This window comes from Mycteria americana, chromosome 6 (assembly GCF_035582795.1).
Source record: "Mycteria americana isolate JAX WOST 10 ecotype Jacksonville Zoo and Gardens chromosome 6, USCA_MyAme_1.0, whole genome shotgun sequence".
Taxonomy (NCBI): Eukaryota; Metazoa; Chordata; class Aves; order Ciconiiformes; family Ciconiidae; genus Mycteria; species Mycteria americana.
The window spans coordinates 24384508-24411554 of record NC_134370.1 but is presented as its reverse complement, the minus strand read 5'-3'; the positions used below and the strand labels follow the sequence as shown (position 1 = coordinate 24411554).

Below are 27047 nucleotides of genomic sequence, written 5' to 3'. Positions count from 1 at the left end.
TCTGCCAAGCTGGACTACAAGCCAAATACACCCTTACCCCATGAATTTTCCCATCCTACTTTGCCAGCTTAATTTCAAAGAGCATAGGAAGTTAATGTCTAGGTGAATAACATGACAAATAAGCACACAACACTTGAATATACCAAACAAGAAGTTTACTACACACATTGTAAATCAGTTTCTATTACCTGGCAATAACTGTCCTGGACTCATTCACATTCACCAGAAAACCATCAAGGAGTGGCACAAACATATCTGCCACATCTGAGACAACCATCATTTGTGGCTGTGCCAGTGAGCTCTTCACGTTATAGAAGTGTAACACTTTGTTGTAGGTGACAAAGCCTACTCGAATGACTGATTCCTCCATGTTGCCTTCCCTGTAAGAGACATACTTGCCTTCATATCTAAGTAGATAGTGAAATCATTACACAGAACCCAACACAATAAGGGATAAGGGAAAAATGAAAGAAAGGAAAACTTATTTTCATCTAGAAAGGTACCCAGAAAGAGATCTTGCTTGGCCTTTTTCTGAAGAAAAGCTTGATAGGATTATCAAATAATGTTTTAATTTCTAGCTTTTTTTAAAGGGAAAAAGTGACAGTTTCCCCCATTTTGACTGGCTACAGTAGTACACAATATACTTACCTGGGCAGGTAATCTAGGAGTGACTTTAATTCTTCACATATTAGCCTCACTAAGCCACTCTTCACAGCATTATAAGACACATCAATCATGAAAATGAAAGCAGGTGGACTGGGAAACTTGTTATTCTGTGAAAGAGAGGGAAGAATTCACATTATGGCCATGTAATGCAGCCCACGTAACAGCTCTGTAACATGGACAAATGAATGCTGGTCAGAACTCCAATTGCTTTCATGTGCTTTTCTACTCATGAGCAGTAACTGTTTCTTCAGATCATTCTCCCATCCCTGCCCAACTAACAGACATGTAAACACACTGTGCTTGAAAAGGACTGGTATTACATGCCCTAGCCTGATTTTGCCATTGCTTAGCGAAGAACAGGCTAATCACAGTTAAATCATCCATTTACATGACTAGGACAGATAGGGAAAGTAGACAGGGAAGCTTCCTGCCAGTTCTGAAGACTTTGGAATCTGACCAGACTTGTTACAGGTGATTTCATCAATATAAAGCAAAATATTTTCCTCTCCGAGAACTGCAACCTTTCCCTTCTACTTAAATATCAGGTTTGCTTTGGGAAAGAAAAACTTGTTTCAGTCAAACAGTTTTCTGAAATCTATAGGTCATACTGGAAGGAGCACACAGAACAAAAGCAAACCAGAAGAACTTTCAAGAAAGCTGGGAAGATTGCATCTCATTTGACTTAAAAATGCTTCTTATGCCATTAGAAGCAAGATAATTGGTTTTTCCCTTAACTCGAAGTAAAGCTGAGGCATCAGAAGGTAACCAGTATAAAGTTGCAACATTTAGGCATTTATTTTCCCAGCATTTATTTCAGCAGAGATATAAGTTGCTTTAATAAACGCCTTGCACGTACTTTTCCTATTCCTTAGAAGTTAATAATTATTTAAATCTTCAATTTAAAAGTGAACCAGCTCTGACAATATATATTTCCACACTATTATTGTGTTTTTAACCACTATTTGAAATTTAAGTTCAATAGGTAAAGTCTGTCTTAGGCAACAGGTGGCACGTTGCATAGTTACTATTGTACTTTTCTTGAATCTCTCCTACATACTCCTTCTGCCCCAAGGACTACTGCAAGAGAGTCCCTCCTGCAGAACTGCTAAGGTAACAGCAGCTATAGCTGCTTATATAGCTCCAGAAGAGAATGACAGAGGTAGCTATAACAAAATTATGTCATGTGTGATCAAGACTTCTTCTACTTGGGAAGTAAGCAGACAAGCACATTATCCTACACAATGAAGTGGGCTGGATTAATGCTATTAATTATCTCTGCCAGCTAGAAAGCAGCCCCAGACAATTCATGTCATGCTTACTTTTAGGAAAAATAGGCTTTTTATTTAAAAGCAAAACAAAATACAGTAATAAACACATACTACTGTACCTTGCAATAGTCAACTGTTGCTAGAAACTCGTAAGACCCCAGTGATAACTCAGGTCGATCATAGAAGTCTACTCGCTTTCCAGTATGATCCAAATGCTGGAAGTAGTGAGGTGGCACTGGGGAAGGAAAAAACATTAAGTTCAGTGACACACCCATGATAAACACTGTGACTAGAGAGCTAACATGACAACAGCTGTTTCAAATAAAACTCCAGGAAAGCTAGCTAGCACCCTGTGCTAGCATGCAAGTATTATTAAAAATATCATGCAATTTAAGAGCATCATTAAAGCCAAGAAATACAGACAAACTGCTTCCAGTTTGTCTTACGCACCAGGTGGCACACTGTATAGTCACTATTGTACTTCTCCGGAATCTCCTTTACATTCTCATTTCACATTTCATATCAGAAATGTCACTACGACATGCTCTTAGGATTTTTCTGAAGGATTTAGTCCAAAGGAAAAATATAACAATCTTGTATAAGTAGTAACAAATGACTTACGATTGAATTTGAGGCAAACTACAGGCTACAACATTACTGACTCAATTCAGGCTTACCAAAAGATTGATCTCCTTATTTTGCCATATGAGTTAGCTTTTTCCTTCTCTTTCCATGCTGCACAAGAGTAAAGCCTTCTAGGCACTATCGGGTGCAGAGACTGCCATAATCTTTTTGTCAGAATAGACAGGGAACTTCTTACAGTGGATTGTAAAGCATTAAGAAGGAGGAACCAAAAGTGTAACCACATGCCCAGTGCCCAGTACTTTTGTGCTGGTACCAGGCATCAGAAGGTAAAACAGGAGTTAAGCTAAGTTTTCACCTGCAAAAGTCAGCTGCAGAAACAAAGAAAGCATTTCCCTTGTGCCCCAAGAACTACCATGACAGAGAGTCCCTCCTGCAGAATTGCTAGGATGAGAAAATGTATTCCAGCTATAGCTGCCTACATAGCTCCAGGGGAGAATAAAACTAGATTATCTGTAATTATAGCATTCACCACCTTTAAATTATTCTAAACATTCAAAGTTTCAACAGTTCAAAAGAAAACAAAGTGACATCGTTAAGACTATGTATACAAGCACCTATCACTCTTCTCCAAGAACACATCCAGTACGAACTAATTACCTGATTGTTTTTGCAGAGAAAACAGAAATTGTTCTCAAGTATTAGGTACAACTACATTGTATTTTCACAGCATTGCTTTCATCAGCAGTCTGAGCGTCCCTCCCTTTTCTGCCCCTGCTCAGTTGTTACAGGTACAGCCATTCATACAGCTGCTGAGTAAGCAGGGACAGGGAATGCAATGCAGGCTGAAAATCACCAGACAAAAAAGTTTTTTAATGTTGGCCATTTTAACCCGTCACCTTCCCATTTTGGTTTGTACAAATGGTTGTACAGCATAACTGAGGTGATAAGAACAAACAGTCCATTAAAAGCCATCAGCACTACCAAATGAAACACTCAAAGCATCACCATAAGGTTTTTTGTACCTTACATTCCACTGTGCCTTCAAAACAAATCTATGGATGTCATGCTATGAGCTGCACATAGTGAATTCTGCTTAAAAGGAAGCATGTTTTATGTTCATTTAGAAGAGCAACTAAGATTAACTGGCATGTATTGAACACACCTATTCAGCTGTAGCAGATTTAGATGCAATCCCATCTCTAAGCAGTGTTTAACCAGGCTTTGTGAGCAAAAAAAAAAAAATCCTAACTCATGCTACTGACTAGATGTACATCTCAGTCTATCATAGAAAAAAGTTTGAAATACCCTAAGAAAATAGCATAAATAATTTCTCAAACCACCATACGTTATGGTACAAGTACCTCCTGTTAAAAATTAGGTACAATAATACTGCAATACATAGGCACTCACTTAATTTGAACATAATTTCAGAACTGAGCACTGAACATTTTTTATAATGATTTTTTTACAAGACTAAACACACATTAAAGCACAGTATACATTATAAATGATCATAACATGATAAAGATTTATTTGCTTGCATCTTGTTCAAAGATCATTCCAATAGATCCTAGAGACCGATTTCCAGAAGAAGCCTTACCCTCAGTGACACAGCTGCAGAAACAACACTGGAACCTCCTTCCACCCTCAATGAATTGCATAAAAGGGCACATGTAAGCCTTGCACCTATTACATCGGACAGGACCAGATTCTCCATGGTCTACCAAGTAAGGAAGGGTCTGTGGAAGCAGGGAAAAAAAAAAGAAAGGTCACATGATAATGAGAAAGAAGTGACCACACATATTGCAGAGCTTAAAACTATCTCCCTGTACACTGCATAGGATTTAACATTTTGGCAGCTGAGAGAGAGAGTGCAGGGGGTGGGGGAAGCCTGAACAAGTATTTCGTAAATGCTTTTCAATGCAAACTCTAGCACAGCAGTTCTTTGTGGGATGCAGTCATTAATGGGCTATCCCACTTAGACACAAACAAGTACTTCTGCATGGTGCTGTACTGCCTTATATAGTAGCCTGCTTGAGGAGCACGAGCTCTAGCAGGAGTACCACGCTGCATAGCACAGATGTATCCCAAGTGAACACAAAAGCCTGAAACCATGCAAAAAATGGCTGTGGTAACCTCATGGGAGTGAGCATACAATTTCACCACAGGTTGGGCGTTTTAAAAGCAACTCTTCACCTCTTATATTTTTTCCCTTGTAAAAAGCAAGATTTGACAAAATAGAAGCCAGTCATTGCATTCTGTATATTCAAGAACACAGAGCATCCAGACTATCTTAACAAATTTCAGCTGATAAAGACTTTTTTTTGAAGTCCACCATGAAATACAGTATATCCATAAGTTCTGCTTGTCTTAACCCAATTGTAGAGCAAGTCCTCAAAACTGTTATGTAGCGATACCATTTTTGAACTATTACTGATAATATATTCTTTTTGCAGCCAAACCAGAATCAGATACTTGGCAACTTCTGCAGCTGCTCAACCTCAGAACGAGCAGGAAGCACTTTAAAATGATTAAGAGAGAACTTGTGCAAGCTACAAGCTGCCTTCATAGTTCAAAGCACCTTTCATAACTAACAATCTAGCTCAAAAGAAAGTTTAACTACTTACTTCTAAATGTTCTGACATTAAAGGTGTCCAGTCTTAATTCTCTTAGTCACCCTAAACTTCTGATCATATTTAAGAGACCACATATTCATTGAGTAGGAGTTGAGCAAATGCTCCAGTCACTTTCTTCCTCTTCATGCCACTGATGTGTCACATCTCTCATCAACCCCACTAATCATTTATTGACAATACAATGGTTTTGCAGCCAGCATTTCTCAGCTCCTATCGCTCAGCTGACCTCCTCAGAGGAAACAAAATTTCAAGTTTTCTGACTGCCAGGCTATGTTGGTATTGTACTTCCACACAATAAGCTTTTTTCCTCAGCCTCTCCCCCAATAATATGCATGCAAACAAACTACAAGGGTGCTGTAAATATGCAGTGCTACGCGTAACCTGTCACTAACCACTTACTCCCAGAAGGCACAGAGATACTTCTTTCTGAAGCCTCAAGCTTTGCTTTCTGAACTGTGCATTAACATAGGGCAAAGGTCCTGTACCTGGCAACCAGGTAATTAATTTTTATATATTCTAGATTTATCTGAATGCTGTATTTTCATGAGACATTCATCCTCTCATTACTGATATGTTAAGCTTTAGCTCTATTTACAGTCCTATTGCTCTGAACAGCTGAGCCTTCATCTGTTAGAAGGGCCCCTCAACAGGGAGTTTGCCCTTGCCATAAAGAACTTTCCAATGCTAGAAGCTGACCGGTCTCCAGGGCAATTTTCCAATCCTAGCCATGTTTTTTCTGGATATTGCCAGTGTTTGTTCAAGTCATAAACACAGCAGGAGACCTAACAACTAGTTGTTTGTAAAGCTTCTCTAAAAATGTGCAGCTCCACAAGCCTCCAGGTTTCTCAAATAAGACCACATTCTCCTATTGTGCTCCTTTTAAACTCCAGCCACAATACAGCAATACAGGAATTAACTTCACAAGTCAGTTTTACCACAAACCAATTTCCAAAATCCAAACCACAGTTTAGGAACATTAATGAAATTCAACAGGAAAAAAACACCCTTAAAATCCCAGAGGATATTCCTTTCCTCAACAGATGCTAAAGTTAAACTTAACAGGACACAGAATACTGCAAACATATGTATTCAAATTTAACAAGCATATTTGTCTTTACTTCACTGCTGCAAGCAGGCTAACACTACACAGTAGCCAGAGTATTTAGAATATTTTATAAAATTTCTAGCTGTGTAATATTGTTGAAGCTTTCATGTTCTCAGCAGAGTGGGTAAAAGGCTAGCTAGCCACACATTACACCTAGAGGGAAATAAGTGCTGCACAGAGCAAGGGCAGAAATACAAGTGCAGCTCAGCAGTGCCCAGTACTCAGTCTTGTGCTGTCACCCCACACAGTGCTATGCATGTACATGCATATTAGACAGCTAAACTAGTGCTGCTTGATAAATTTTTATACAATTCCACAACTTGACATCCTAGAAAAGACTTAACATCAGTGATTAGTAACCATTTAAATACTTTAGGCCAAGAAAGAAATTGAGATCAACTGGAAGTGTACACATTTCTGACCATCCGAGTATTTTGATCATTTGGTCATAGCGCTTGACAGTTACTGCAAAAAAGCTGAAATTATCATGGCAATCAAAATATTAAATGTTTTGAACACAACATTCTTCTGCATTACAGATCTTTACCACATGCTTGTGGGAAAATCAATGTTTACCTAGTCTTCATTATCTGAACATTCCTTCTCAACATATCTGTTAAATGTTGACATCTAATAGCATTCTCCTGATGAGTTCAGAGTGCATACAATGCATATGTAACTCTGCATATGGTTCTTACCTCCTCTGGGGGTAGAGTAGCCAGCGGTTTTATGACAGCAGCTAGGGGAACTTGGGACTGTTTGGCCATATCTGAGGTGCAGGGAATATTGTAAGATGTGCATCTTATGTAGCGGGGACTTGCATTACCTGGGGAACAAAGAAAAAATCCCCACAAATTTCAGTACAAGTTAAGTTTATATTCAAGAACAGAAATAAAGATACCTTCAGTTGTGGTGTTAAGCCACAGAGACTAAGAGCTTATCTAAACAATCAATTAATTTCAATCTATGCAAAACAAATTCCAAACAAAATGCCTCTTTATGATTAACTATGTATAATAAAAGCCCTTAACGCAAAACAAATTAACTTGACTCCACATCAACTTAAACCTCTAAAAAGGCATTCCTGTTTCACTCTTTTTGCAGACTAAAAGATACTATACGCAGAAAACTCAAGTCAAACATTTCCATTGTTCGATTTTGTATTTTTGGCTGAAGAGTAAACCACTTGATTGTAGAATCAGACGCTGAAGTTTTAAGGGAGCTTAAATCTCAAAAAAAGCATGGGAAGTGAAAAGGTGAAACATCCTTTCTCTATGAAGCCCATGGACCAATTTACATCCCACTCATTATTTAAAAAAATACAGTTCCCAATCCAATTCAAATGATATTGCTAGTAAATTTCAGTTCTTAACTGTCATTAATATAGCTCTACAGAAGAGGCTTCATTTGCTGCTTTCTGATATCCCTGCTAATGCTGGTCCCAGGTACCTGCCTTGGAAAACATTTTTTACTTGCAAATTGGTTACTAGCTACCAAACAATCAGGAGAATCTAAATTGAGATCCAATCAACATAGGACTTGAAACTAAGCTTCTGTTGGTAAAACACACATCGGCAGCCACTGAAATCATTCCTCTAACTTTTCCTTTAAACACACAGACAGTTCTGTCACTGACTCTTTGGAGTTTGTGTTTTGTTTGTTTGTTTAGGAAAAGAAAAATATTTTACCTTGATCCTTGACCAAGAAATTGGTAGTAACAAGAGGTGGGACCTGCCCTCTCACTCCAGTGACAAATGGTTCTGACCCACGGTTACTTTTGTCATCTTCGATCACTTGAATCTATGATGGAAAACACTACATTAATATTTGGAAGCTTGGTTTCAAAGTACTGTAAAATACAAAATTTGTATCTGTAAGGCAGTGAAAAGAGGACCTCAGGCAAACATTACTATCTCTAAAAATAAGAAGTCTAAAGCAAATAAGTTTTGTCAAGCAGTCACCTCTCAGTTTGATTTTGAATAGTACTTAATGACTAACAATAAATTACAAGTTGCAAACAGTATTCTTCCCCAAGTATTTTGAGTAGTAGCATATTTTGTGTTTTAAGGCCTGATCTGAACTCATAAAAGCCAAACACATATCAAGAAAGGAATTTTTGCTAGTATTCCCCTGTATACTAGTCCTAGCCAAATTAAAATTAGAAGCTTCTGTAAGCCTCGGGGTGAAGTTCTATAGATAACCTGGCTTTTACTTTCTGTTGTGTTCCCACTGTTTTCACAGTATGCATTTATTTCTAACCACTGTAACTGTGACCTAAAGACAGATGCTTGCAAGCCCAGGTGGAAGTCTTCATTACTCTGTGGTGCTCAAGAGTTTATGATTTGAATTCTGGGGATGTGGAAAGCGAAGTTTCAGTAGACTTTTCAATGAATCAAGCTTAAACTTCAAAGAGCCAGTAAAAATCTTAAATTTTAGTTTTTCAAATTCTTCATTAATGCAAATAAGCTTAAGATAATGGAAATGCATTAAACAGTTTTACTTGACTAAAATATCCACTGACCTTTGCATAACAACAGAAAATTGTAGTTATACACAGTTTTAACTACATTTCCACACCAGTGCCTGAATGAAAGCATTAAAGCTAGCAATCATTCTTCTGATCTTATTTTGCCACCAAACACACATGCCTTTGCTTAGAGTAAATTGTGAAATACAGAAGTTTGCATGGCAGAACTTCTACCTTCTCACTAAGGATTCCAAGTTGCCAGCAGAAAGCCACCCATAGCATCAGACACTAACTACTCTAGGCTAAATCTAGTCCCATTTCAAAAGTCTAGACTGACTGACATTGGTGATCTCACCACTAGTACCTGTTATATGACCAACTTTGGCTAAATGAGGAAGAAGTGATATGAGGGTAACAAAGTCAAATGTCATTTTTTTCTTCCAATCCAAAAGGTAGCTGCTTTTTTCTTTCTTTAGGTAAGATTCTCTACACATAAACATTAAATTTTCAAATTCAAAATTTAATGGTTATGTATGGGCACAGATAATGAGAGAATGTTTATAGCTCCCCATGCCTCATATTAATCTACTAGAAGATTTATATTAGGAATTAACATCAAAACAAGACAATTCATCTGCAATTTTAGAACTTCAAAGCATTAGCCCAGTACTGGTATCTCAACAAGAACAGTAATCAAATTCTGCTCAAACCTGGTAAAAAACATGGCTACAACGGCTCATGCTGTGTGTATGTTAACACGAGACACACATTGTATGGACAATGATACTGATGGCTTACACTGAAAATACCAGTTGGAATCTGATGAAGGAGATATTCTAAAGATCAGACAAACTGAAGGGGAGACATTCTTCATGATCTGTTTCTGAAACAGTCTGCTTTCTATTGCCTCACCATTCATAACAGAAGAGAAGATTTTAACAACCTCTTGTGGTGTAATGTTACTCATTTTGATAAGGCAAGCAGAAGACAGCAAGGAAAGGGTAAAGGATTAATGATGGAGGGTTAGTAGGGTGAAGTTCAGGTTTCAGGCATGCACAGATGGTCACCAACACACAGACTACAATTGACATATATACAGCACTTACTGGACTAGGAATTGCATCTGGGTCTATTCTGTGCCTGGGTTTCTGCTGGGGTGGCAGCTCATTAAGTTGCTTTTTTTAAAAAAATAAAAAGTAAGAGTGCCACAAAAAAAAAAAAGAAAAAAGAAAAGATAATAATAAAACAAAAAGTAACAGTGTTACTTCTCTCTACCCAAACTTGTAGCACTGGAATAAGATACATTTGGACATTGGTTCATGCAACAGGAAACATCAGCTTCTGCAGCACACACCGATCCCAAAACCAGTCTTGCCAGGATATTGGGCTAGGGCTCTGAACACATTACTAACAGAGGTGTGGCTCACGTGCTCATTTTGGTTAGAAATTGGGGATTTATGCTTTAAGAACATGCTAAAATGAAGGCAACTGACACAAGCCATTTGAGATCTCATTTAGTGGAAGAGAAGAGAAGCAGACAAGCAATTAAAGACTTCTTATATTCTATGAAAAAAAATACGGTCATAAACTCTACATAAACCTGGAGTCTAAACAGATAATCTTTTTTGAATAGCAAAAACTTCTGAACAGCACCAGTTCAGATCTAAGATGTACCTCAAAACTAAATAATTTTTATAGTTTTGAAGTAAACTGATTGTAAGCACTGCCCTGGAAGGGTTTCCTGTTATCAAATGACTGTGGCCTTCTGAGACAGTAACAGAGTAGCATCAGCAGCAGTGGAAGGAACAGCACAGTAGACTAGTAGCAATAATACTGCCAGGCTTAATATTACTCCTCACTGCTAACCATTACACATCACTGCTTGTCCTTTCTTAGAACCTCCATTCTGAAAGATAATCCCAATTTGAGAAGTTGTCCGTATTTGACTGAAGTAATGTCGTGACTTAATGACCAAAAAAACCACTAACCAGCTTTTTGACAGATTATAGGGAAAGGAAAAGCACTACAATCTCCTATTAACCATACTTTAAACTTGGATCATACAGTTCGTAGATTGTCACCTCAAAACTGAAATTAGTTCACCTTGGAAAGTCATTAAGCAAGAATCCAGAAATGGAGAAACAAGCTTAATCAAAGCCCTCAAGGATTCTCAAAATGTAACATAGTACAGAAAAAGACCTGTGGAATTAGAGCATTGATTTGCATATACAGTGCCTTTCTTTAGTCACCAAGAAAAATACTGCTTCTGGGCTTATTCATAACAAAAGACTGAAGCTGGATATACAAGAGAAAAGTAAGCAAGAAAACAGACTGATATTCTTTGGAATGAGAAACCTGTTTTCAGCTTTGGTCTTTGTCAGTTCTGTTTTATGTAAAGACAGTATGGAAGAGTTCATACTGGTAAGAACGAAGTAAGCTTACAGGGCTAGGAATGGAATCTGGATCCAAGCGTTTTGGTGGAGGTGGTGGTCCAGGTTGACTTCCATAATTTGGTGTTCCTGGATAGGCTCCTCCATAGTTTGGTTGGGGACCCCTCACCTGTCCAAAGGAACCTTACAAGAAAGGGACAGCAAAATCAAACAATGGCTAATACTAGGTGTTTCCTCATTAGGCACTTCCCACTTTTCCTGTCATCATCAAAAACCAAGAAAAGAGTCACATGCTTTTCAGTTAATTAGGATTAAACATATTTATCACAGTGTTTCAGCTTAGACCTGTACATCTCTATCAATGATCCAATAAACTGACGGGTACAGTCCTCCTTAAAACCAGACTTAAGGAAACACAGGTTTTTAGACTAACATAACTATTTTTAGAATACTGTGATTAAGATACACATTAAGAACATGCACTATGAACATTGAAGTTAAATTGCAGAACTGCCTAATAGAAAGTGCAGACAGAACAGCCAAATAAGTTAGTGCATGACCCATAATTCCTCAAACAAAAGGTATGCAAGGATTTCTCTTGGGCAGTTTTGGATTGTCTGAAATTACAGTAATAGGTTAACATGTGATTATCTCTTTTGTTTTGTAACTACATGAAGTTATTTCATATTACTTTAGACAACTTCAGTCAGTTATGGAATAACAGTATGATTTACCCCATTAGTGTTTTTACAGTTCATAGCAATTTGGACAGATATTTTTAAGTAATTTACCTGGCCAGCTGTGCAAAGCTGCATGGGGGATGGGATTCTCAATCGTGACACTTGCACATGATTACTTTATCCTAGCTATGTGTAAACATTATTGATTAAAAATCAGCCAAAACTGTTTATAATTCAGAAAGCTTCACTGATATTACTTCTAAGCACACACAAAATGTGAAAGGTTCTATAAGGAGAAAAATACACAGTTTTGTGAATTAAAGAAGAAAAAGTAGCAATTCCTCTTCAACATTTAACTCCTCTCATACACATTGTATATGCACACTGGCCACAAATCTAAAAAAAAAAAAAAGATAGTAAGGCTTTTCAGGATTTCAAGTCTCTATTTTTGAACAGGCAAGGCTGCAGACATCAAATTGAAGTTCACAATAAAATTTTGATCACAAATTCTTGGAGTATTATGGCACTAATTATTAAACAACTTCTTGGCCAAGTAAGCTAGGATTCCTTTAGTTACATTAATCTGATTAAAACCTGTATGACAAATACCTTAGAACGACACATCCTATTGTTTATCTTGGATTTGCCCTTCAGACATGAGCACAGGGAAACAAGAGGGAAGCTTTGAAGTGCAGCCAGGAGCCTGCAAGTAACAAACCTGATATCCCATTCTCAGTCTGCATTGCACAGAGAACACACGTAACTTACAATTCCTATACTAGGAACACTCACCATTCTGCTGCATTTGGTATCCTGGCTGAGGAGGATGAGTGGGAGGAGGTGGTCCATGGAGGCCACTCATGGGAGGCCCAGGGTGTGGCCCTGACAAGGTTGATGGAGGTGGTGGTGAGGATATGTGATTAGGCTGGGATGTTGGTGGTCCAGCAACTGTCTGCCCAGGCAGTGGTGGGCCTGGCATGGTAGGTGGCCTCGGGGCACCTGTGGTAGGAGGGTAAGAGGAAGGTCCAATCCCTGTAGAAGAGGGAGGTGGGGCAAAACCAGGAACTTGAGTAGGTAGGCGCTGAGTTGATATTGGTTGACCAGGAAACGGAGGCTGTGCCAAAGGAAGACCCTGAGACACACTGGTAGGAGGGGGTCCTTGGCTTGCAGTGTAAGGTGTGTAGAGACCAGATCCTGTTGCACTAAAGCTTCCTGAGACTGGGGGAACCGATGTTGGGGGACCTGATAAGCAGAACAGATGATAACACATAATTTTCTTCTATCCTCAAGACAATTAAGATGCATGCAAAACCCATTTGCTCTAGATCATCTAAATAGGTCTACCACTTTCTCATCTTCAGATGGACTTGCCAGTACTAATAGAGACAAACCTTAAGTGAACACCCTCCTAAACTGATCAGAGAGCTCAAACTCCTCCAAGGGATCTGAAACTTGATAGTTCCTTCATTGTCCTCTCTCAAAGTCTGACCTTCTTATTTTACATAATCAGAATACATTTCAGGATTCAGGGCCAGAAAAAAGGGGCAAAGCCAGGAGTATGCAAAACAAGAACCACCACAAGTCTGTCTACCGATTTCTTGAACTGAAATAAGTTTGTTTCTTAAACTCCACACTACGTTGGAGCCTGTAGTTCAAGAAGGGTTTTGAGCTTCATGGTTTTAATAGCATGGAACTAGCATCTTCTGTATTTACCACTGTACTGTTTCTGAGGATAATTTTAGACAAACTCATTGCCAAAAGGCTGGAAAAATCTGCATCCCCTACTCCTAATTTTCTTATAAAGTCTGTGTTAGAGTATGAGAGATGCTTGTCAAAAAGTACTTTACCAAAACAATTAAAAAAAAAATCAAAGTGTAGTCAGACCAGCTTACACATACTAAAGACAAATCTCTAGTCTTCAATTAAAAAAAAAAAAAGTCCTATAATCTACAGCAGTGGGACTGTAGATCTAATGCAATAGAACAAAATATCTAAATTAAGTTTATACTGTTTAAGTTTCTTCTCAACTCCCAGCAAAACCCTTCACAGAATCATTCAGAGTAATTTCAGCCCCTTGTGATTTACTGAGCCCTTTTTCCTTCTTTTTTTTGACTGGACTGCTGCACAACAGTGGCAAGGCATGTAGACTCTCCAACAGCTTACTTAGGGATAGGCTGTTTTTGAGTTTCACACCAAGATTCACCTAGTTGAGGAGAAATATTGTTACTCTCTTTTGTTATTCACATCCTGCAGTACTTCCTGCGCTGTCCCCTACAATAGTCTCAGTTCTGTTTCCCCCAATGATGACTTTATTAGCCAAGGAAACTACCACTTACTATGGCAGATGTCAACACCCAGAGAATTCCCATCACCATATGGTAATGAATCATGGCCGAGAGCAAACCTTTTATGGAATTACTAACATAAATGAAAAGCAATAGCATTATTTCTGTAGCCAGGAAACCTCACCATAGCCCAGTCCAGCTGGGGGCGGAGCAGAGGCTGTAGTACTGCCAATTGTCATCCCCGCCATGTGATTGCTGAGCTGCTGTACAGTGGCTGGGGGGGGACCATATTGCTGGAACGTAGATGTCTGGCTGACAGGTGTGGGTGCTGAGCCTGGCAGAAACGGCTGAGAAGCAGGTGGCCTGAGAAGGAAGATGAGAAACTTCACTGGATTCCCCGTTATACAAGCAGTTACAATTCTCTGTGCCTTTTAAAATTTTTCTACCACATAAACACCAGCTGGGTCTCAATAATTTATGTGAAGCACTCAGTTTCGGGAAAATAATTACATTTCCTGCATGGATCTGAATCCCTTTCATCAAAAGATTCTATTAGTTCTTAAAATACAAATTCTACATTTATAGCATTTTTTTGTAATTTCATTTTAGTTATCACAACAAATCAGAAATACTGCAACAGAGTCTACAGGGTGAGCAACAGTAAGGCCTGCACAGCTATGTAAGAATACTCTGTTGGTCAAAGGATTTGGATTCTCCAGCTGACAGTGCTGAGCTTAACCAGAAGGAAACAAAAAACCACCACCTTCCCCCATAACCAGCAATCAGAATGAAGCAGTGAGGACTGTTGCCCCTTTCACCACAGAGGTAATGGCAATATCTTTCTGGAGAATGTGCCCAAGAGCTTTAGATGAAGATACTCAGGGATCCATAACTGACAGAAAAGGACCCAGAACCAATAAGTAAGGAATTACTCAGTAATGACAGACAGCAACAAGCTCCAGACAGAGATCAATTCACATTGCCAAGGAATCAAATACTACGGCTGTGAGGATGCAATTCTTTTAAAACAAGACAGATTATGGAATCAGAAAATTCCTTATAGCAAAATGACTACCACAAAGAAAGTCTTTGGAGGAGAAATGGTTTTGATCAGTCACTGACATCTGCTCATATCCTTCCAGAAGTTTTTCATCTCCAGAGATTCTTATTGTCTAACAAATACCCCTATGGCAAATTGTTGTTCCAAAATAATAAGGAAGCAATAAAGAAAGTCAATGTCCACCACAGGAAAAAACAAGTATTTCGTTTGTTTTAGATCCTAAAAGGTCTAGACCTAGCATAGGTCTACCAAGACCTTTATTATGATTTGCTCTGCCTGTATGTACCTCTGCATTGGGGCTGCTGAGGCTGGAATCCCATTTTGCACATCACCGTGTCCAAATTGACTGTATGCCAGGTGGCCAGAAGGAAGAGATGCTCCAGAGGCTGGAGGGGGAGCTCCAGATGTTGGAGGGGCTCTTAATGAACCTACAGACATAAGGGGGGAAAAAAAATTAAAAAAAAAAAAATAAAAATCACAAATTACTCACAGAAACAAGGGCTTGAACCAACTACCATGAAAAATCCAGGAAATAAAAAAAGTGCAGAAACAGTTTAGCAGTGGCCAAATTGATGTATCAATACTCCACGAGCAACAAATAATTTATACAACTATATTAGAAGTAGCAAAGAAAGCACAAATATTTTTAGCCAGTGTCACTAGTCGTCATCTCCACACAGACCAAGCAGAAAATATATACTGTGGAGGGTCTTCAAAAGACAATTTCATCTTTTGATGAAGAAAAAAAAACGTTATCTTGTCAGTAAGGTATTAAATTCTTTCCCCTCCAAGTCCAATTATTTTTATCCAGACCAAGGAGAGTATTCACATGAAACCTAATGTTCATTACAGGTCAGTTTTCCCTACTTGAAAGGTAAGTAGGTTACATGAATAGATTCAGTTTTCAAAAATTACATCTGACTAACTGCTTTTATATATAACATAATGGGGGCCACCACAGACTGTTCTTCCCAACCTCTCAAGGTTGGAGGCTAACACAAATACTTTCTCATCTTTCAGACTGAGCTGGTTCAGTCACAGCCCAAACGTATTTGCCTCAGAAACAAGTCTTCACACTTTCCAGAGACCGCACAATGCTGGATACAATACCAGCAGACCAACTGCAGTGTCTACTTCCAAAAAAGACAATATAAACTTCTATTTTAATATTATTACATTAAAAATGCTGATGATTAGAACAACCATATGACCATGCCTGCTAAACACAAGGGAACATATTTCACATATGGGATATCGTTAAACACAGATAACTAAATAGAGTTAACTGCCCCATGAGACCAGGGCAGCACATGCACACTGTTGTGTGTCTCTGACAGTGACTGGCATGTTTAAAAGGGAATCTGAAACCTTCTTATGAGGAACTGTCACGAAACAGGAAATAAGATAGGCCATTTCTCAATTCTACTGTATAATTTATACACCAAAGTATGAGGTTTCAACTCATATATTTTTATCTTATTTGCTTATATGTAATTCTTAGTAAGCTTGTGGATGTAAATTTAAGGAAGGAATTAACTAGACCTTGTATGAATAACCAGTAATTTCTTGGGGCTTTTTTCTTTATTACTAAACCTCCTCCTGTTCTTCATTTTGAGACTTCGGACTTAACTATTTCCAGAGACATTTGTTATTTTTATATACCTTCATCTCATTAAATCTTGTCTTTTCTAAACTACTGTTACAGCACCTTTGTCTTACTGTTCCTCTGGCTAAGCATTTCCCAATCTCTAACTATTTGTATGTTGTGTGGTATTTCTATTTCTGAATGTCTTTTGTGATACCTATTCTGTTAATTTGATATACTTCCATCTATTTAGGAATCTCTTTCCTGTGATAGTACATGTAAACTGTTTGGCATCGTTATCTTTTGTCTTTGAAAGCATGTTTAATCCAATTCCTGGAGGGATCCTACACTTTTTTTTTTTTACATTAACTTTTTTCCCCCTCAACTTTAACAGGCGTACAATTTGACAAATACATGCTTGCTTCAGAAAGAGCTTCTGAAGTCTTCTTTTCCTAATTCTTGTCAGAAATATACTTCTCTAACGATTATCACAGACTGCTCAAATAGCCACTGAAAAGAATTCGCTTGAACAGGTATGAATATCTAGTGGTTTATTATTTTAAGATTCATTACTCTTGAAGAATCCTGAAGTTCCCCTTTAATACCTTTGAGATATTGTTCTTACTCATCACAGACCTCAAAATGGAGGTACATTTTACTCAAAGCCCCAAGACTGTATAGTCTTGGCCCAGTTGTGACTCCCTACTCTTTTAAACAAATTGACACTGCTGTTCTAAAATAGCTCTTCTAAAATACCACTAGTTGGAAAGAAGGAAAAATAAAATATGATTTCTTAGAATCATAGAATCATTAAGGTTGGAAAAGACCTCTAGGATCATCTAGTCCAACCGTCACTCCAACACATCCATGGCTACTAAACCATATCCCAAAGTGCCACGTCTACATGTTTTTTGAACTCCTCCAGGGATGGTGACTCCACCACCTCTCTGGGCAGCCTGCTCCAATGCTTGACCACCCTTTCAGTAAAGAAATTTTTCCTAATATCCAATCTAAACCCCTCCTGATGCAACTTGAGGCCATTTCTTCTCGGTCCTATTGCTAGTTACTTGGGAGAAGAGACTGACACCCACCTCACTACAACCTCCTTTCAGGTAGTTGTAGAGAGATAAGGTGTCTCCTCAGCCTCTGCTCCTCCAGACTAAACAATCCCAGTTCCTTCAGCTGCTCCTCATAAGACTTGTTCTCCAGACCCTTCACCAGCTTTGTTGCCCTTCCCTGGACACGCTCCAGCAACTCAACGTCCTAATGTTCTTGCAGTGTTTCTAATTCTTACATTTTGATTGCTAGCTTTGCAAAAGTATTTCCTTCTTCAAGCCACAGCTTTTGGAATCATAATTATTCCTAACATATATTTGGGTTCTATGCTATAGCCAAGAAAGCTAAAAACTTTTTTCCCTTAAATGAAAGCACAAGTTACAAATATCTCATGACTTCCAATAACAACCTCCTGGTATTTGGTGAGATTTTTCATTTCTTGATGGCGATGCTATAATTTCAAACCTCATGTTTTAGTTCTCTCTCAAGTGGGAGACTGCATGCTTTTAAACTAAGGATTCTCCCTGAACAGGCCAATTCAGGTTTTGAAATCAGTCTTCAGAAAACATTAGTCACAAGTCAGATTTCATCTATGAATCTGCAGGCATAAGGGATTTCTACAAGGATTATTTCTTCATATCCTATTTATGTTTCTGGAGTGCTGCCTACAAATAGATTGGGAAGTGTCCCACCCACCTCTGCCTGAATAATCAGGTACCCACACCTTTGAGATAAACATCCATATTAAATGGGAACTTGGCACAGAAGAAGCAGCACAGCACAAACATTCCCACAGAAAGGACACCATTTACCTATGAAATTAGGTGCAAGAGAAGAAGTGTCAGAGTTGAGAGATACAGGAGAGCCCTTCGAAGGGAACCCCAAGGAAGGAAAGTAACCTGGAAAGACAGAATACACTAGTAAATCAAGCCTGAGAGAAAGCACCAAGAGACAGTGTTTCCAATGCTGAGGACAGTCTGAAGTGCAGAAAATATCGTATACATAAAATCCATGTCATATTTACCACATTATTCCTTAAGCTATACTCCCTCTCACTGTTCTACCAAGCACAACGTGTATTACCAACATAGTTCATATATTAACATTAATACAAGCGTTAATAGTATCATAAACTGAGTCTACGTAAAACAATCCAGCAGCAGTCTAATTGTTACTGGTATTCTGATAATTGTGTTTGCACTTTGAACTGCATGATCTCATCAGAAGGAAACTGATAAACTGACTGAAAGATTGGTGCAAAATTGCCCCAGTTCTTTCACATTCTAATAGCAAGAAGCAGCTATTTTCAGCTAGCAGCACAGTACTCCACTTCTGGTCCCAAGCAAGACTAGTATCACTGGCACAGCATTCCCATGTTTCCATTAGTTAGAGCTAGGGTTTGTCACATAAATCAGATGCGAAAGACTCCCTGACTGAGGATGATACCTGCTCCCAACACTTCTCCACTCAGTCCTCCAAGCAATTTTATTGTTATTTTTAAAATAGATCCCCAAGACAACTACTTTGAGATCGCAGAATAACAGTGGCAGTTTTCCTTTTACCCCTCAGTGTTCACTAAATTCCTGTCACTCTAGTGCCTCTAAAATTAATTCTCTCTCCTCTACGTTATGCAGCTACAACAGGTCTTGCTACAAAGACCTGTAAGAAATATAACGTTTTGGAGATGGGGGTAGAAAGGATAACTGTCACTGTCTTCACTATCACCTGTCTGCTCTCTTTGATAATATGTTGTTTGTTTGCCACTCTTTTTCCACCTGGATGTCATATTCAGCAGCTACTAACAGGTTAACTTCTGGTTGCTGTGCTAGTGCTCCAAATTTTACATCCCTTCCTTCTAAAGAAAGGAATCCTGGATTTATAGTAACAGATCCAAAATGCACAACTTGACAACAGAGATTTCCTTAATACAGTCTGCTAAGGCTAGGAAGGATGGTCTCAGAAGACAAGATGGAAGAGCAATCTCCACAAACCATGGGAGGCCTTTGCCAGATATATCAATAAAGTATGAGATACTACTTAAGAGTAGTGCAATACACTTTTGTTGTCCAAATGAGACCACCTTGTTGCCCTCAGTGTCACACTACCTTTCAGTCATTACTGGCACAAACAAAATCTGCATTTTTAATCTGCACAAGTTTATATACATGTTATCAAGTTTTCTAGGTATGTCCTTACTGAGCTGTCATGAACTACATATCTGTTGTTCTGAAATTTAAAAAGGCAAACCAGAAATAATTCAGAAGGAAAAAGGTTAATTCCCTTAAAAAGAAATGCTTTTCAGACTTGTAAATAATTCTTGAAGTATCTGATAGAAGATGCTAATCAGTTTCCTTTCACAAACATCCTAAACATTCTTCACACTACTAACAGCCAAAACCTGTTTTCTATAAATAGCTGCACTGATGAAACTTTTCCAACAAATCTGTAGTAATCTTTGTCCTTCTTGAATCTCCTCTCACTCACTGAAGCAAGTCCAATTTCTGCCCATTCCTTCCATGGGACAGGAAACACTAGTTAGTCAATGGCTACACTGAGCAGCCAAACAGCACGCTCAATGGCTGAGCTCTGCCTCTGTTTTCCCAGGAAGCAGGATTTCTTTCCTCTGCCCAGTGCTGATTTTCATTACTTTTATAGGAATTTAAACCCTCTGTGAAATTAGTTCAAAATGCACAGATTAAAAGTGCTGTTGGAAGAGATTTGTTGAGAGGAGGGGAGGAAGAGGATTAAGGAAAGAAAAGGAAGATGGAGCAATTGAATAACCCATTCTTTAGCACACCACACTAACTCTTCTTCTACTCTACTACCCTGCTAACTCCAGACAAAAAACCCAACAGGGTAATCATTCAGCTCCCAAATTTCAGTCTCCCACTTCTGTTAGTTTCAAGACAACTATAGGCACTTTGATTGTTCTATCCTTCTCATTGAGTGTGGTTTAAAATTCAAGAAGTTGCAAAAAATTCAAGATGTATTTGGAGGGAAGAATAATACAGAGATTGTTAGCGTATTCCTCGTTTCCTTAGAATACCAATCTGAAATCTAAACAAACATTTCAGAGTGTCATTTTGTGTTGTGCTTATCTCAGAACTGAATTCATCCACATGATTTTAAAAGGCAGAAATACTTCTACTCAAAGCAACAGTATTTTCTCCTCCACATTTCAGATGTTAAAGTCACTATTAATCTCCTAAAGCAATCAGGTACTCGGAAACAGAGGCTCCTAAAGTTCTTTAATAATTTTAAGTTAGCCTTTCTTTTGAAAACAGGAAAAAAAAGTTGATTTTTTTTTTTTAAACAAACAAAAACAAGTGATATGATCCTGCAGAACCAGGGAAATTCTGCAACACATTAGCTTGCCCACATGTCCACAAACTTTCTATTGATTTCAAAGGCATTAGAGAAAATAGCTCCAAATAATAGCTCCAAACACGTTTTCGCCTAGAGTTGTATGTCTTAATCTTTCAGGAAGGAGTGCAGAACTTTCTGCATAGTAATGTAAGGCAGTCTCAGTTATAAATCTGTTACAGTCCCTAACTGCTGTCCCTCAACATAACCTCATCAGGAATTGTCCTAGTCAGGTGCTTCAGTACCACGGGGGTAGGGACATACAGAAAAAAAGCAGGCTATGCTTCTCAACATGTTAATTTTGTGAGCTATTAAAAAAATAGTAAGCCTCACTAAAATGGACAAATGACAGAACAATAACCTCAGAATATACAGGAAGAACATGATTTTTAACATCATGTAAGCTACATACAGAAGAAAAGATAATTGCTACCACAAAATAAAGACTAACAATTGGAAGTATACAGAAAAAATTCCATGCACGCAACAATTCACAGGTTATCAATCATTAAGTTTTGACTGAGAAGTACCTTGTGGAGGGACTGGCTGTTGATATCCAGGCATCGGACCATTATAAGCTCCATATTGCGACTGAGGAACCCCTGGCAATGGCTGTCCTCCGTAGGCAGGCTGCTGGTATCCCTGATATCCAGGCTGAGGTTGCCCATAAGGAGGCCCTGTGTGAGCTTGCTGGTTTACACTCATTGTATTCACATCCCCAAACTAATCTCACCTGCAAAAAGGGGGGGGAAAATGGCTTTTAGCAGACATGAAACCAAACTGGCCAACTTCTCTACTGTTTTCACAGAAATGAGAGCTCCTGACATACCAGGGAAAGTAAAATATTAATGGTTATTTACTCTTGCACAGCAATTTTTTCAAGTAAGATAAATGCTTTACAAGAGCTAGTTAGAAAACAATATTTTCAGAAACTATGTTTTCTAATCAACTTATTCACTGCTTCATCCTGGTTAGACTTGTGATCATCTTCCTAGAAAAAATACAATAATCTGCCATTCCATAGCAGATGATTATCAAGCTTCCTGAGACACCTTACGAACTACTTCTATCTCACAGAACATCAGACCAACAGAAAACAGATTTCATGACATAGATGAGAGATTCCTTAACATAACACTTCAATAACACTGAATAAGTTCAGCTTTGATCTCTATGTTAGTCTACTTGATCATGCTTCCTTGCTACAAGCAACACACACTTCACCATCCACAAAGGCTGCTTCTTGAAGTGTCTGACAGCATCCAGAACAGGACCAATATAGGGCTTTTTGGCTTTTTTCTTTTTTTTTTAAATAGATGATTTAAAGTCCTTGGTATGTACATAAGTTTCAAAAAACTAAGATATTCCAAAAGCAGCATGTTCATCTAATAAAGATGTTCAAAATGGAAAAGCATCACAGGCAAAGATGTCACTAAAAGAGTTATACAAAAGGGAAAGACCTGAAACAGAACATCAGAGACAAGAGAGATATTTCTTAGCAAAGTTATGCAAGAAATCTTGCTTAACATACAGATTCCCAATTCCTCTAACTGTATAAAGAGGTTGACTAACTTTATAAAGAGAAAAACAGCAATGGCATCAGGAGACCCCAAACTAAGCAGGCAATTCTTACAATACCACAGTACCAAGCAGGCAGATAAGTCACAGAACCCTTGAGCTGTGGAGAGCCAAGGAGATGACTTCATGGGCAGGAGATTCCCTCATGGTCTATTTCTCAAGGATATTTTGCATCCCCTGTACTCCTTTGGAGACTCTATATGTCACTGTCACCCTCTTCAGCTAAGACTACGCTAACACTGTAAAGAAATGTGTGTTTAGAGCAATTTAATTTTTTATTAAAAGACTGCAATTTATATAAAAATGCAAAGTCAAGGTGAAGCAAATAACTAATTTTGCCCTTATATTTTGCTCCAAACGCTATGATGAACTTGTGTGTTAAAGATACATAGTAAATCTTAACACAGAGGAGACACACAGCACAACAGTCATCAGCCAGTTGAGGCAAATCCCAACACAGAATCTACAGCTTAACTCAAGCAGATAACAAAACACCTGAGCTGTTTTGCCTATATATTGACTAGAGTATGCCAATCAATGCTAAGGTTCATTCTTCACATTACCAAAAACATGATGTCAAAGAATTATTTCAACAACTGACACAACAGTTGTACAGCAAGGGTACTAAAATAACTACAGCTCTGTAAGAACCATCCATACAGAAGGAAATTCTTTCAGATCCATATATAACAAAGGGAAAATACATATACCACAACAGAGCTATCTAATTATTTACAGAAGAAAGCTAGCATGATACATACATACTACATTTAACCTCCTACAGGTAGTAAACATGTCAAATGTCAATACTAAGAATGCTAATGCTTACTGTGAAATTAGATATTAAACTTTATATGAAAGGAAATAAATGAAGTTTTGTATTTTTATTCTTCAAGCTGTATAAAGGTAATGATAGGGCTCTTGTTTAGAAAAAGAACTTAAAATATTTAAAAGCAATTTGCTCTTGAACATAACATATAATGACATTTGCGATGGCTTACAACAATGTGACAGAATTTTTGATCAGCCTGCAGCATTTTTAAACATGATTACACATGATAAACATGACAGCAAGAGAGTTGTTGCTAAAGATTCTGGTTTCCTACACCACCTTTGGCTTGGTTCTACAGAACAGCCTAACCTGAGCAGCCATGGGGCCAGGAAATCTGGACTTTGGGACCTGCTCCCTTCCCAACTTCCCCTGAAGGTTAACCTCTTCCTCCCCAGGTCACCACACTGCAATCACAGACCTACGCCCAACCACCTCCTGTTCAGTGCAAACAGCAAAGCAGGAGAGTTCCTCCTGCAAAGGTGGGGGTAAAGGGAAAGGAGAACACAGCAAGAAGACTGCTCTACCTGCACATCTTGGAACACCTGGGCAGGGCTTCTGCCAAGGAAAGAGGGCTGCTTTCTCTTCTTCCTGCCCCTGACTATTGCTTATTGGATTGTGCATGAGGAACTTGCCTTCTAGTCACCGCCCCTACAAACAGATCCTTCCTCCATGAAGCGCTGCAGGCAAAGTAGCAGCATCCTGCGGGATACCTCCTGAGGTATAATCGTTAAGACACTCTTCACAAGTTATACCTACAGAAGTCCTTGAACAGATCTTTGAACAAGGAATTACTACAGGGCAGGAGAAGATCAATCTTTCATGCTTTTTTTTTTTTTTTTAAAAGCATAATGGGGCAAGACCTCAAGCATGTCCCTTGCAAACCACTTCGGACTTACTGTTGTGAGTGTATACTCAGTAAGTGACCTTACCTGATGATCTTTTACTATCCTCTTTTCAGCCTTCCCTCCCCTCCCTCACATGAATATCAGTACTTCCCGCTTGAGCGGGTAGTATCTGTTGGCTTGTTGCTCTCTCAGCTATAATACTGAAACCAAGAGGTAAGCTCATTTAATGCAAGTCTTACAGAAGAAAAGAGTTTTGAGATAATTTCCTACACTTTCTATGGAAAAAGCAACTACACAAAGGAGACTGCTCTAACTCAGTGTCCCAACTGACAGAAAAGTAGATATGCCTCAGACCTTTAGCTAGCCCATGTGGCAGCCAGCACAGGCTAATCTCCACCATAGCACAAGCTGATGCTTGCTCCATACTGACAGAGGGTCAAGGAGGGAGCTGGAAAGGAGGAGGAAGACTCAAGAACAGGCTCACTGTTGACACTGAGGACAAGGCTGCTTCATTATTTCGGTTGCTTGACTTGCTCTAAACGTAAGGCTAGTGACATGCTTGCTCGTCACTGATGGGGAATACCATAAAGGGCAGGGCCAAGAGTATCTACCTCTGAGAAGGTGGAAGACAGTCCTGAATGAGTCACTGAATGAGTCCATTTTCTTTCTTCCCCAGTACAAGTCATTTGTATCAAACAGCATTCATTTTCTCTCCATTCAAAAAAAATGTATATGTAAATTAGAACCTGGTCATCTGAAGAGACATGGGGAAAGGGAGAATTTTATGCTGTCTTATTATATGAAAAAAAAAAAAATCACAGTAAGAATGAAATATATACATCTGATAGGGAGAAATGGAGAAAATACACTGTTTCACTTGATAAAAATACTGAGTATCTTCCTTTGCATGTAGTAACACATTACCAAAACTAAGCCAAACATAATACTAAAACATGCTGTTGAACATTGTATTACTACTCAGCAGTTACAATACACAAAGTTCAAATAAGCAGGACTCATGCTATTGGGAAAATACTATGACAACAAGCAGTTATTACTATAAATAACAAACAATTTTTGCAAAGCACAAAGCAGTCACTCTATGCCATTTTCTATTCCTCTGTATAAAGGCAGTTGACCATGGAAGTTTTGGTCAAAACAGTTACACAGCTAAAGTTCATACTGGAACACTGTTATACAAGACAGACAACCAGTGCTGATCAGCAACGAACCGATGGGAGAAAAATACACAGTAAGGGGGGGAAGGGGATTTAAACTTTTACAATAGTTTCCAGATTCCTTAGTATCCAAACAAAGCAGACTACAGTGCAGTTTTTATGAACTTTTTTTTTTAAAAAAAGCCTAGTGATTGATATGAGCTTGTTTCAATCAGCAAATCTCCCAAATCACTGAAAACTGCATATTCATCATTTTTCATGGTCTGCATTCACTGTTAATTCCCTTTTGAAACTGAAAAGCTTGATCTCATCAGTTCTTGATCACTTTCTAAAGGAAACGCATACAGCAAAATTACTTTCCTTCAGAAAGATGCTAGCTCCTTTTTTACTGGTCCCAGAGAAATAAAAGGCTTGTTTGTTTCAACTGCTGGGGAGACTGATCCTTAAAAAAAGCCACAACAGCATGGCCTCCTATATTATGCTGAAACTGAAGGAAATATGTCTACTTAATTTCTGAACACAGAAATCAAAACCATTTCCAAAAGATGCGACAGAAGGGGACAATTAGCATCTTCAGAGACCACTTCAGAATATTACCTACAGTGCTTGTAATGCTTCTGTTCTGCAACTTTCTGGAGAAGTAGCAAAGTTATGCCATTCTTATAAAGATCGAGACTCTGGAGCTAAGAACACTCTTCTGAAAGGCAGATGTCCTTGCTTTTGTTTCACTGACAGCTTGACTACAAACACTCATGGAACACTTGGTTCTCTTCAGATACAAGAAACTCCTGTTTTGCTTTTCTACAGAAAATCCTGGAAGAGAAGCTCATATCCTGGAAGTCAGAGACTGCCAACTGATCTGGAAGCACTCAGGCCATTATAGCAGGATGCCTCCCATACATTTATCCAAGTCAATCCAAACGGCACTACTGGAACTGACCCTCCAGTTCAGTTGTATTTTTGTGGCGGTCTGTCTTTCCACCTGGGCAGATTGTCAACTTGTCACACCATAGGTAATATTTTCTTCATCTATGCATTTTGAGTCACCGCCAGAAAGATCTGTTTTAACAGTTCATGAGAGGTATAAGACATACAGTTTTCAAAATGAAACTTTACAATTGAGTACCAGTAAAAGTCCAGAAGCCACAATATTTTCCTTGAAGACACTTTCAGGAGAAGAAAGGATAGATTAGCTGCTAGAACTTCTTGATACCACAGGTACTGGAGCACATTTTTGCAGCCCAGTCTTTCCTGGGCTGTTTTGAAGAGGTCTTTCAGGCTTCAGGACATAAAAGTCACGGTTCACATCTAAGGTGTGATCACTTCTATGTTCTTCTAAAGAAGGGCCACATGAAAGCCTGTTTTGTTAGGCTGATTCATCATCTTGGGCCCACTACAACATACAAGTTACCAGAGAGTGAAAGCGGTTATAAACTGAAAACAAAAAAAAGCTTAGTCTTGACCTAAT

The 27047-nt window shown here is 38.6% G+C and overlaps 1 protein-coding gene across 3 annotated transcripts in view; it reads right to left on the bottom strand.

Annotated features, from left to right (window-relative positions):
- SEC24C (SEC24 homolog C, COPII component) overlaps nucleotides 1–27047 on the bottom strand; it is a 39603-nt gene that overhangs the window by 9758 nt on the left and 2798 nt on the right. For 2 of the 3 annotated variants that reach the window (XM_075505099.1, XM_075505100.1), the window contains exons 2-13: nucleotides 21677–21879; nucleotides 15429–15570; nucleotides 14267–14445; nucleotides 12590–13039; nucleotides 11170–11300; nucleotides 9834–9902; nucleotides 7949–8060; nucleotides 6959–7086; nucleotides 4120–4258; nucleotides 2054–2169; nucleotides 649–773; nucleotides 189–380 (exon numbers count right to left, since the gene is read on the bottom strand). In XM_075505099.1, coding sequence (XP_075361214.1) covers nucleotides 189–380; nucleotides 649–773; nucleotides 2054–2169; nucleotides 4120–4258; nucleotides 6959–7086; nucleotides 7949–8060; nucleotides 9834–9902; nucleotides 11170–11300; nucleotides 12590–13039; nucleotides 14267–14445; nucleotides 15429–15570; nucleotides 21677–21851 — 1958 coding nt within the window. In that variant the 5' untranslated portion in view covers nucleotides 21852–21879. The remainder of the gene's footprint in view (nucleotides 1–188; nucleotides 381–648; nucleotides 774–2053; nucleotides 2170–4119; nucleotides 4259–6958; nucleotides 7087–7948; nucleotides 8061–9833; nucleotides 9903–11169; nucleotides 11301–12589; nucleotides 13040–14266; nucleotides 14446–15428; nucleotides 15571–21676; nucleotides 21880–27047) is intronic. The other variant, XM_075505102.1, reaches the window with a different exon arrangement.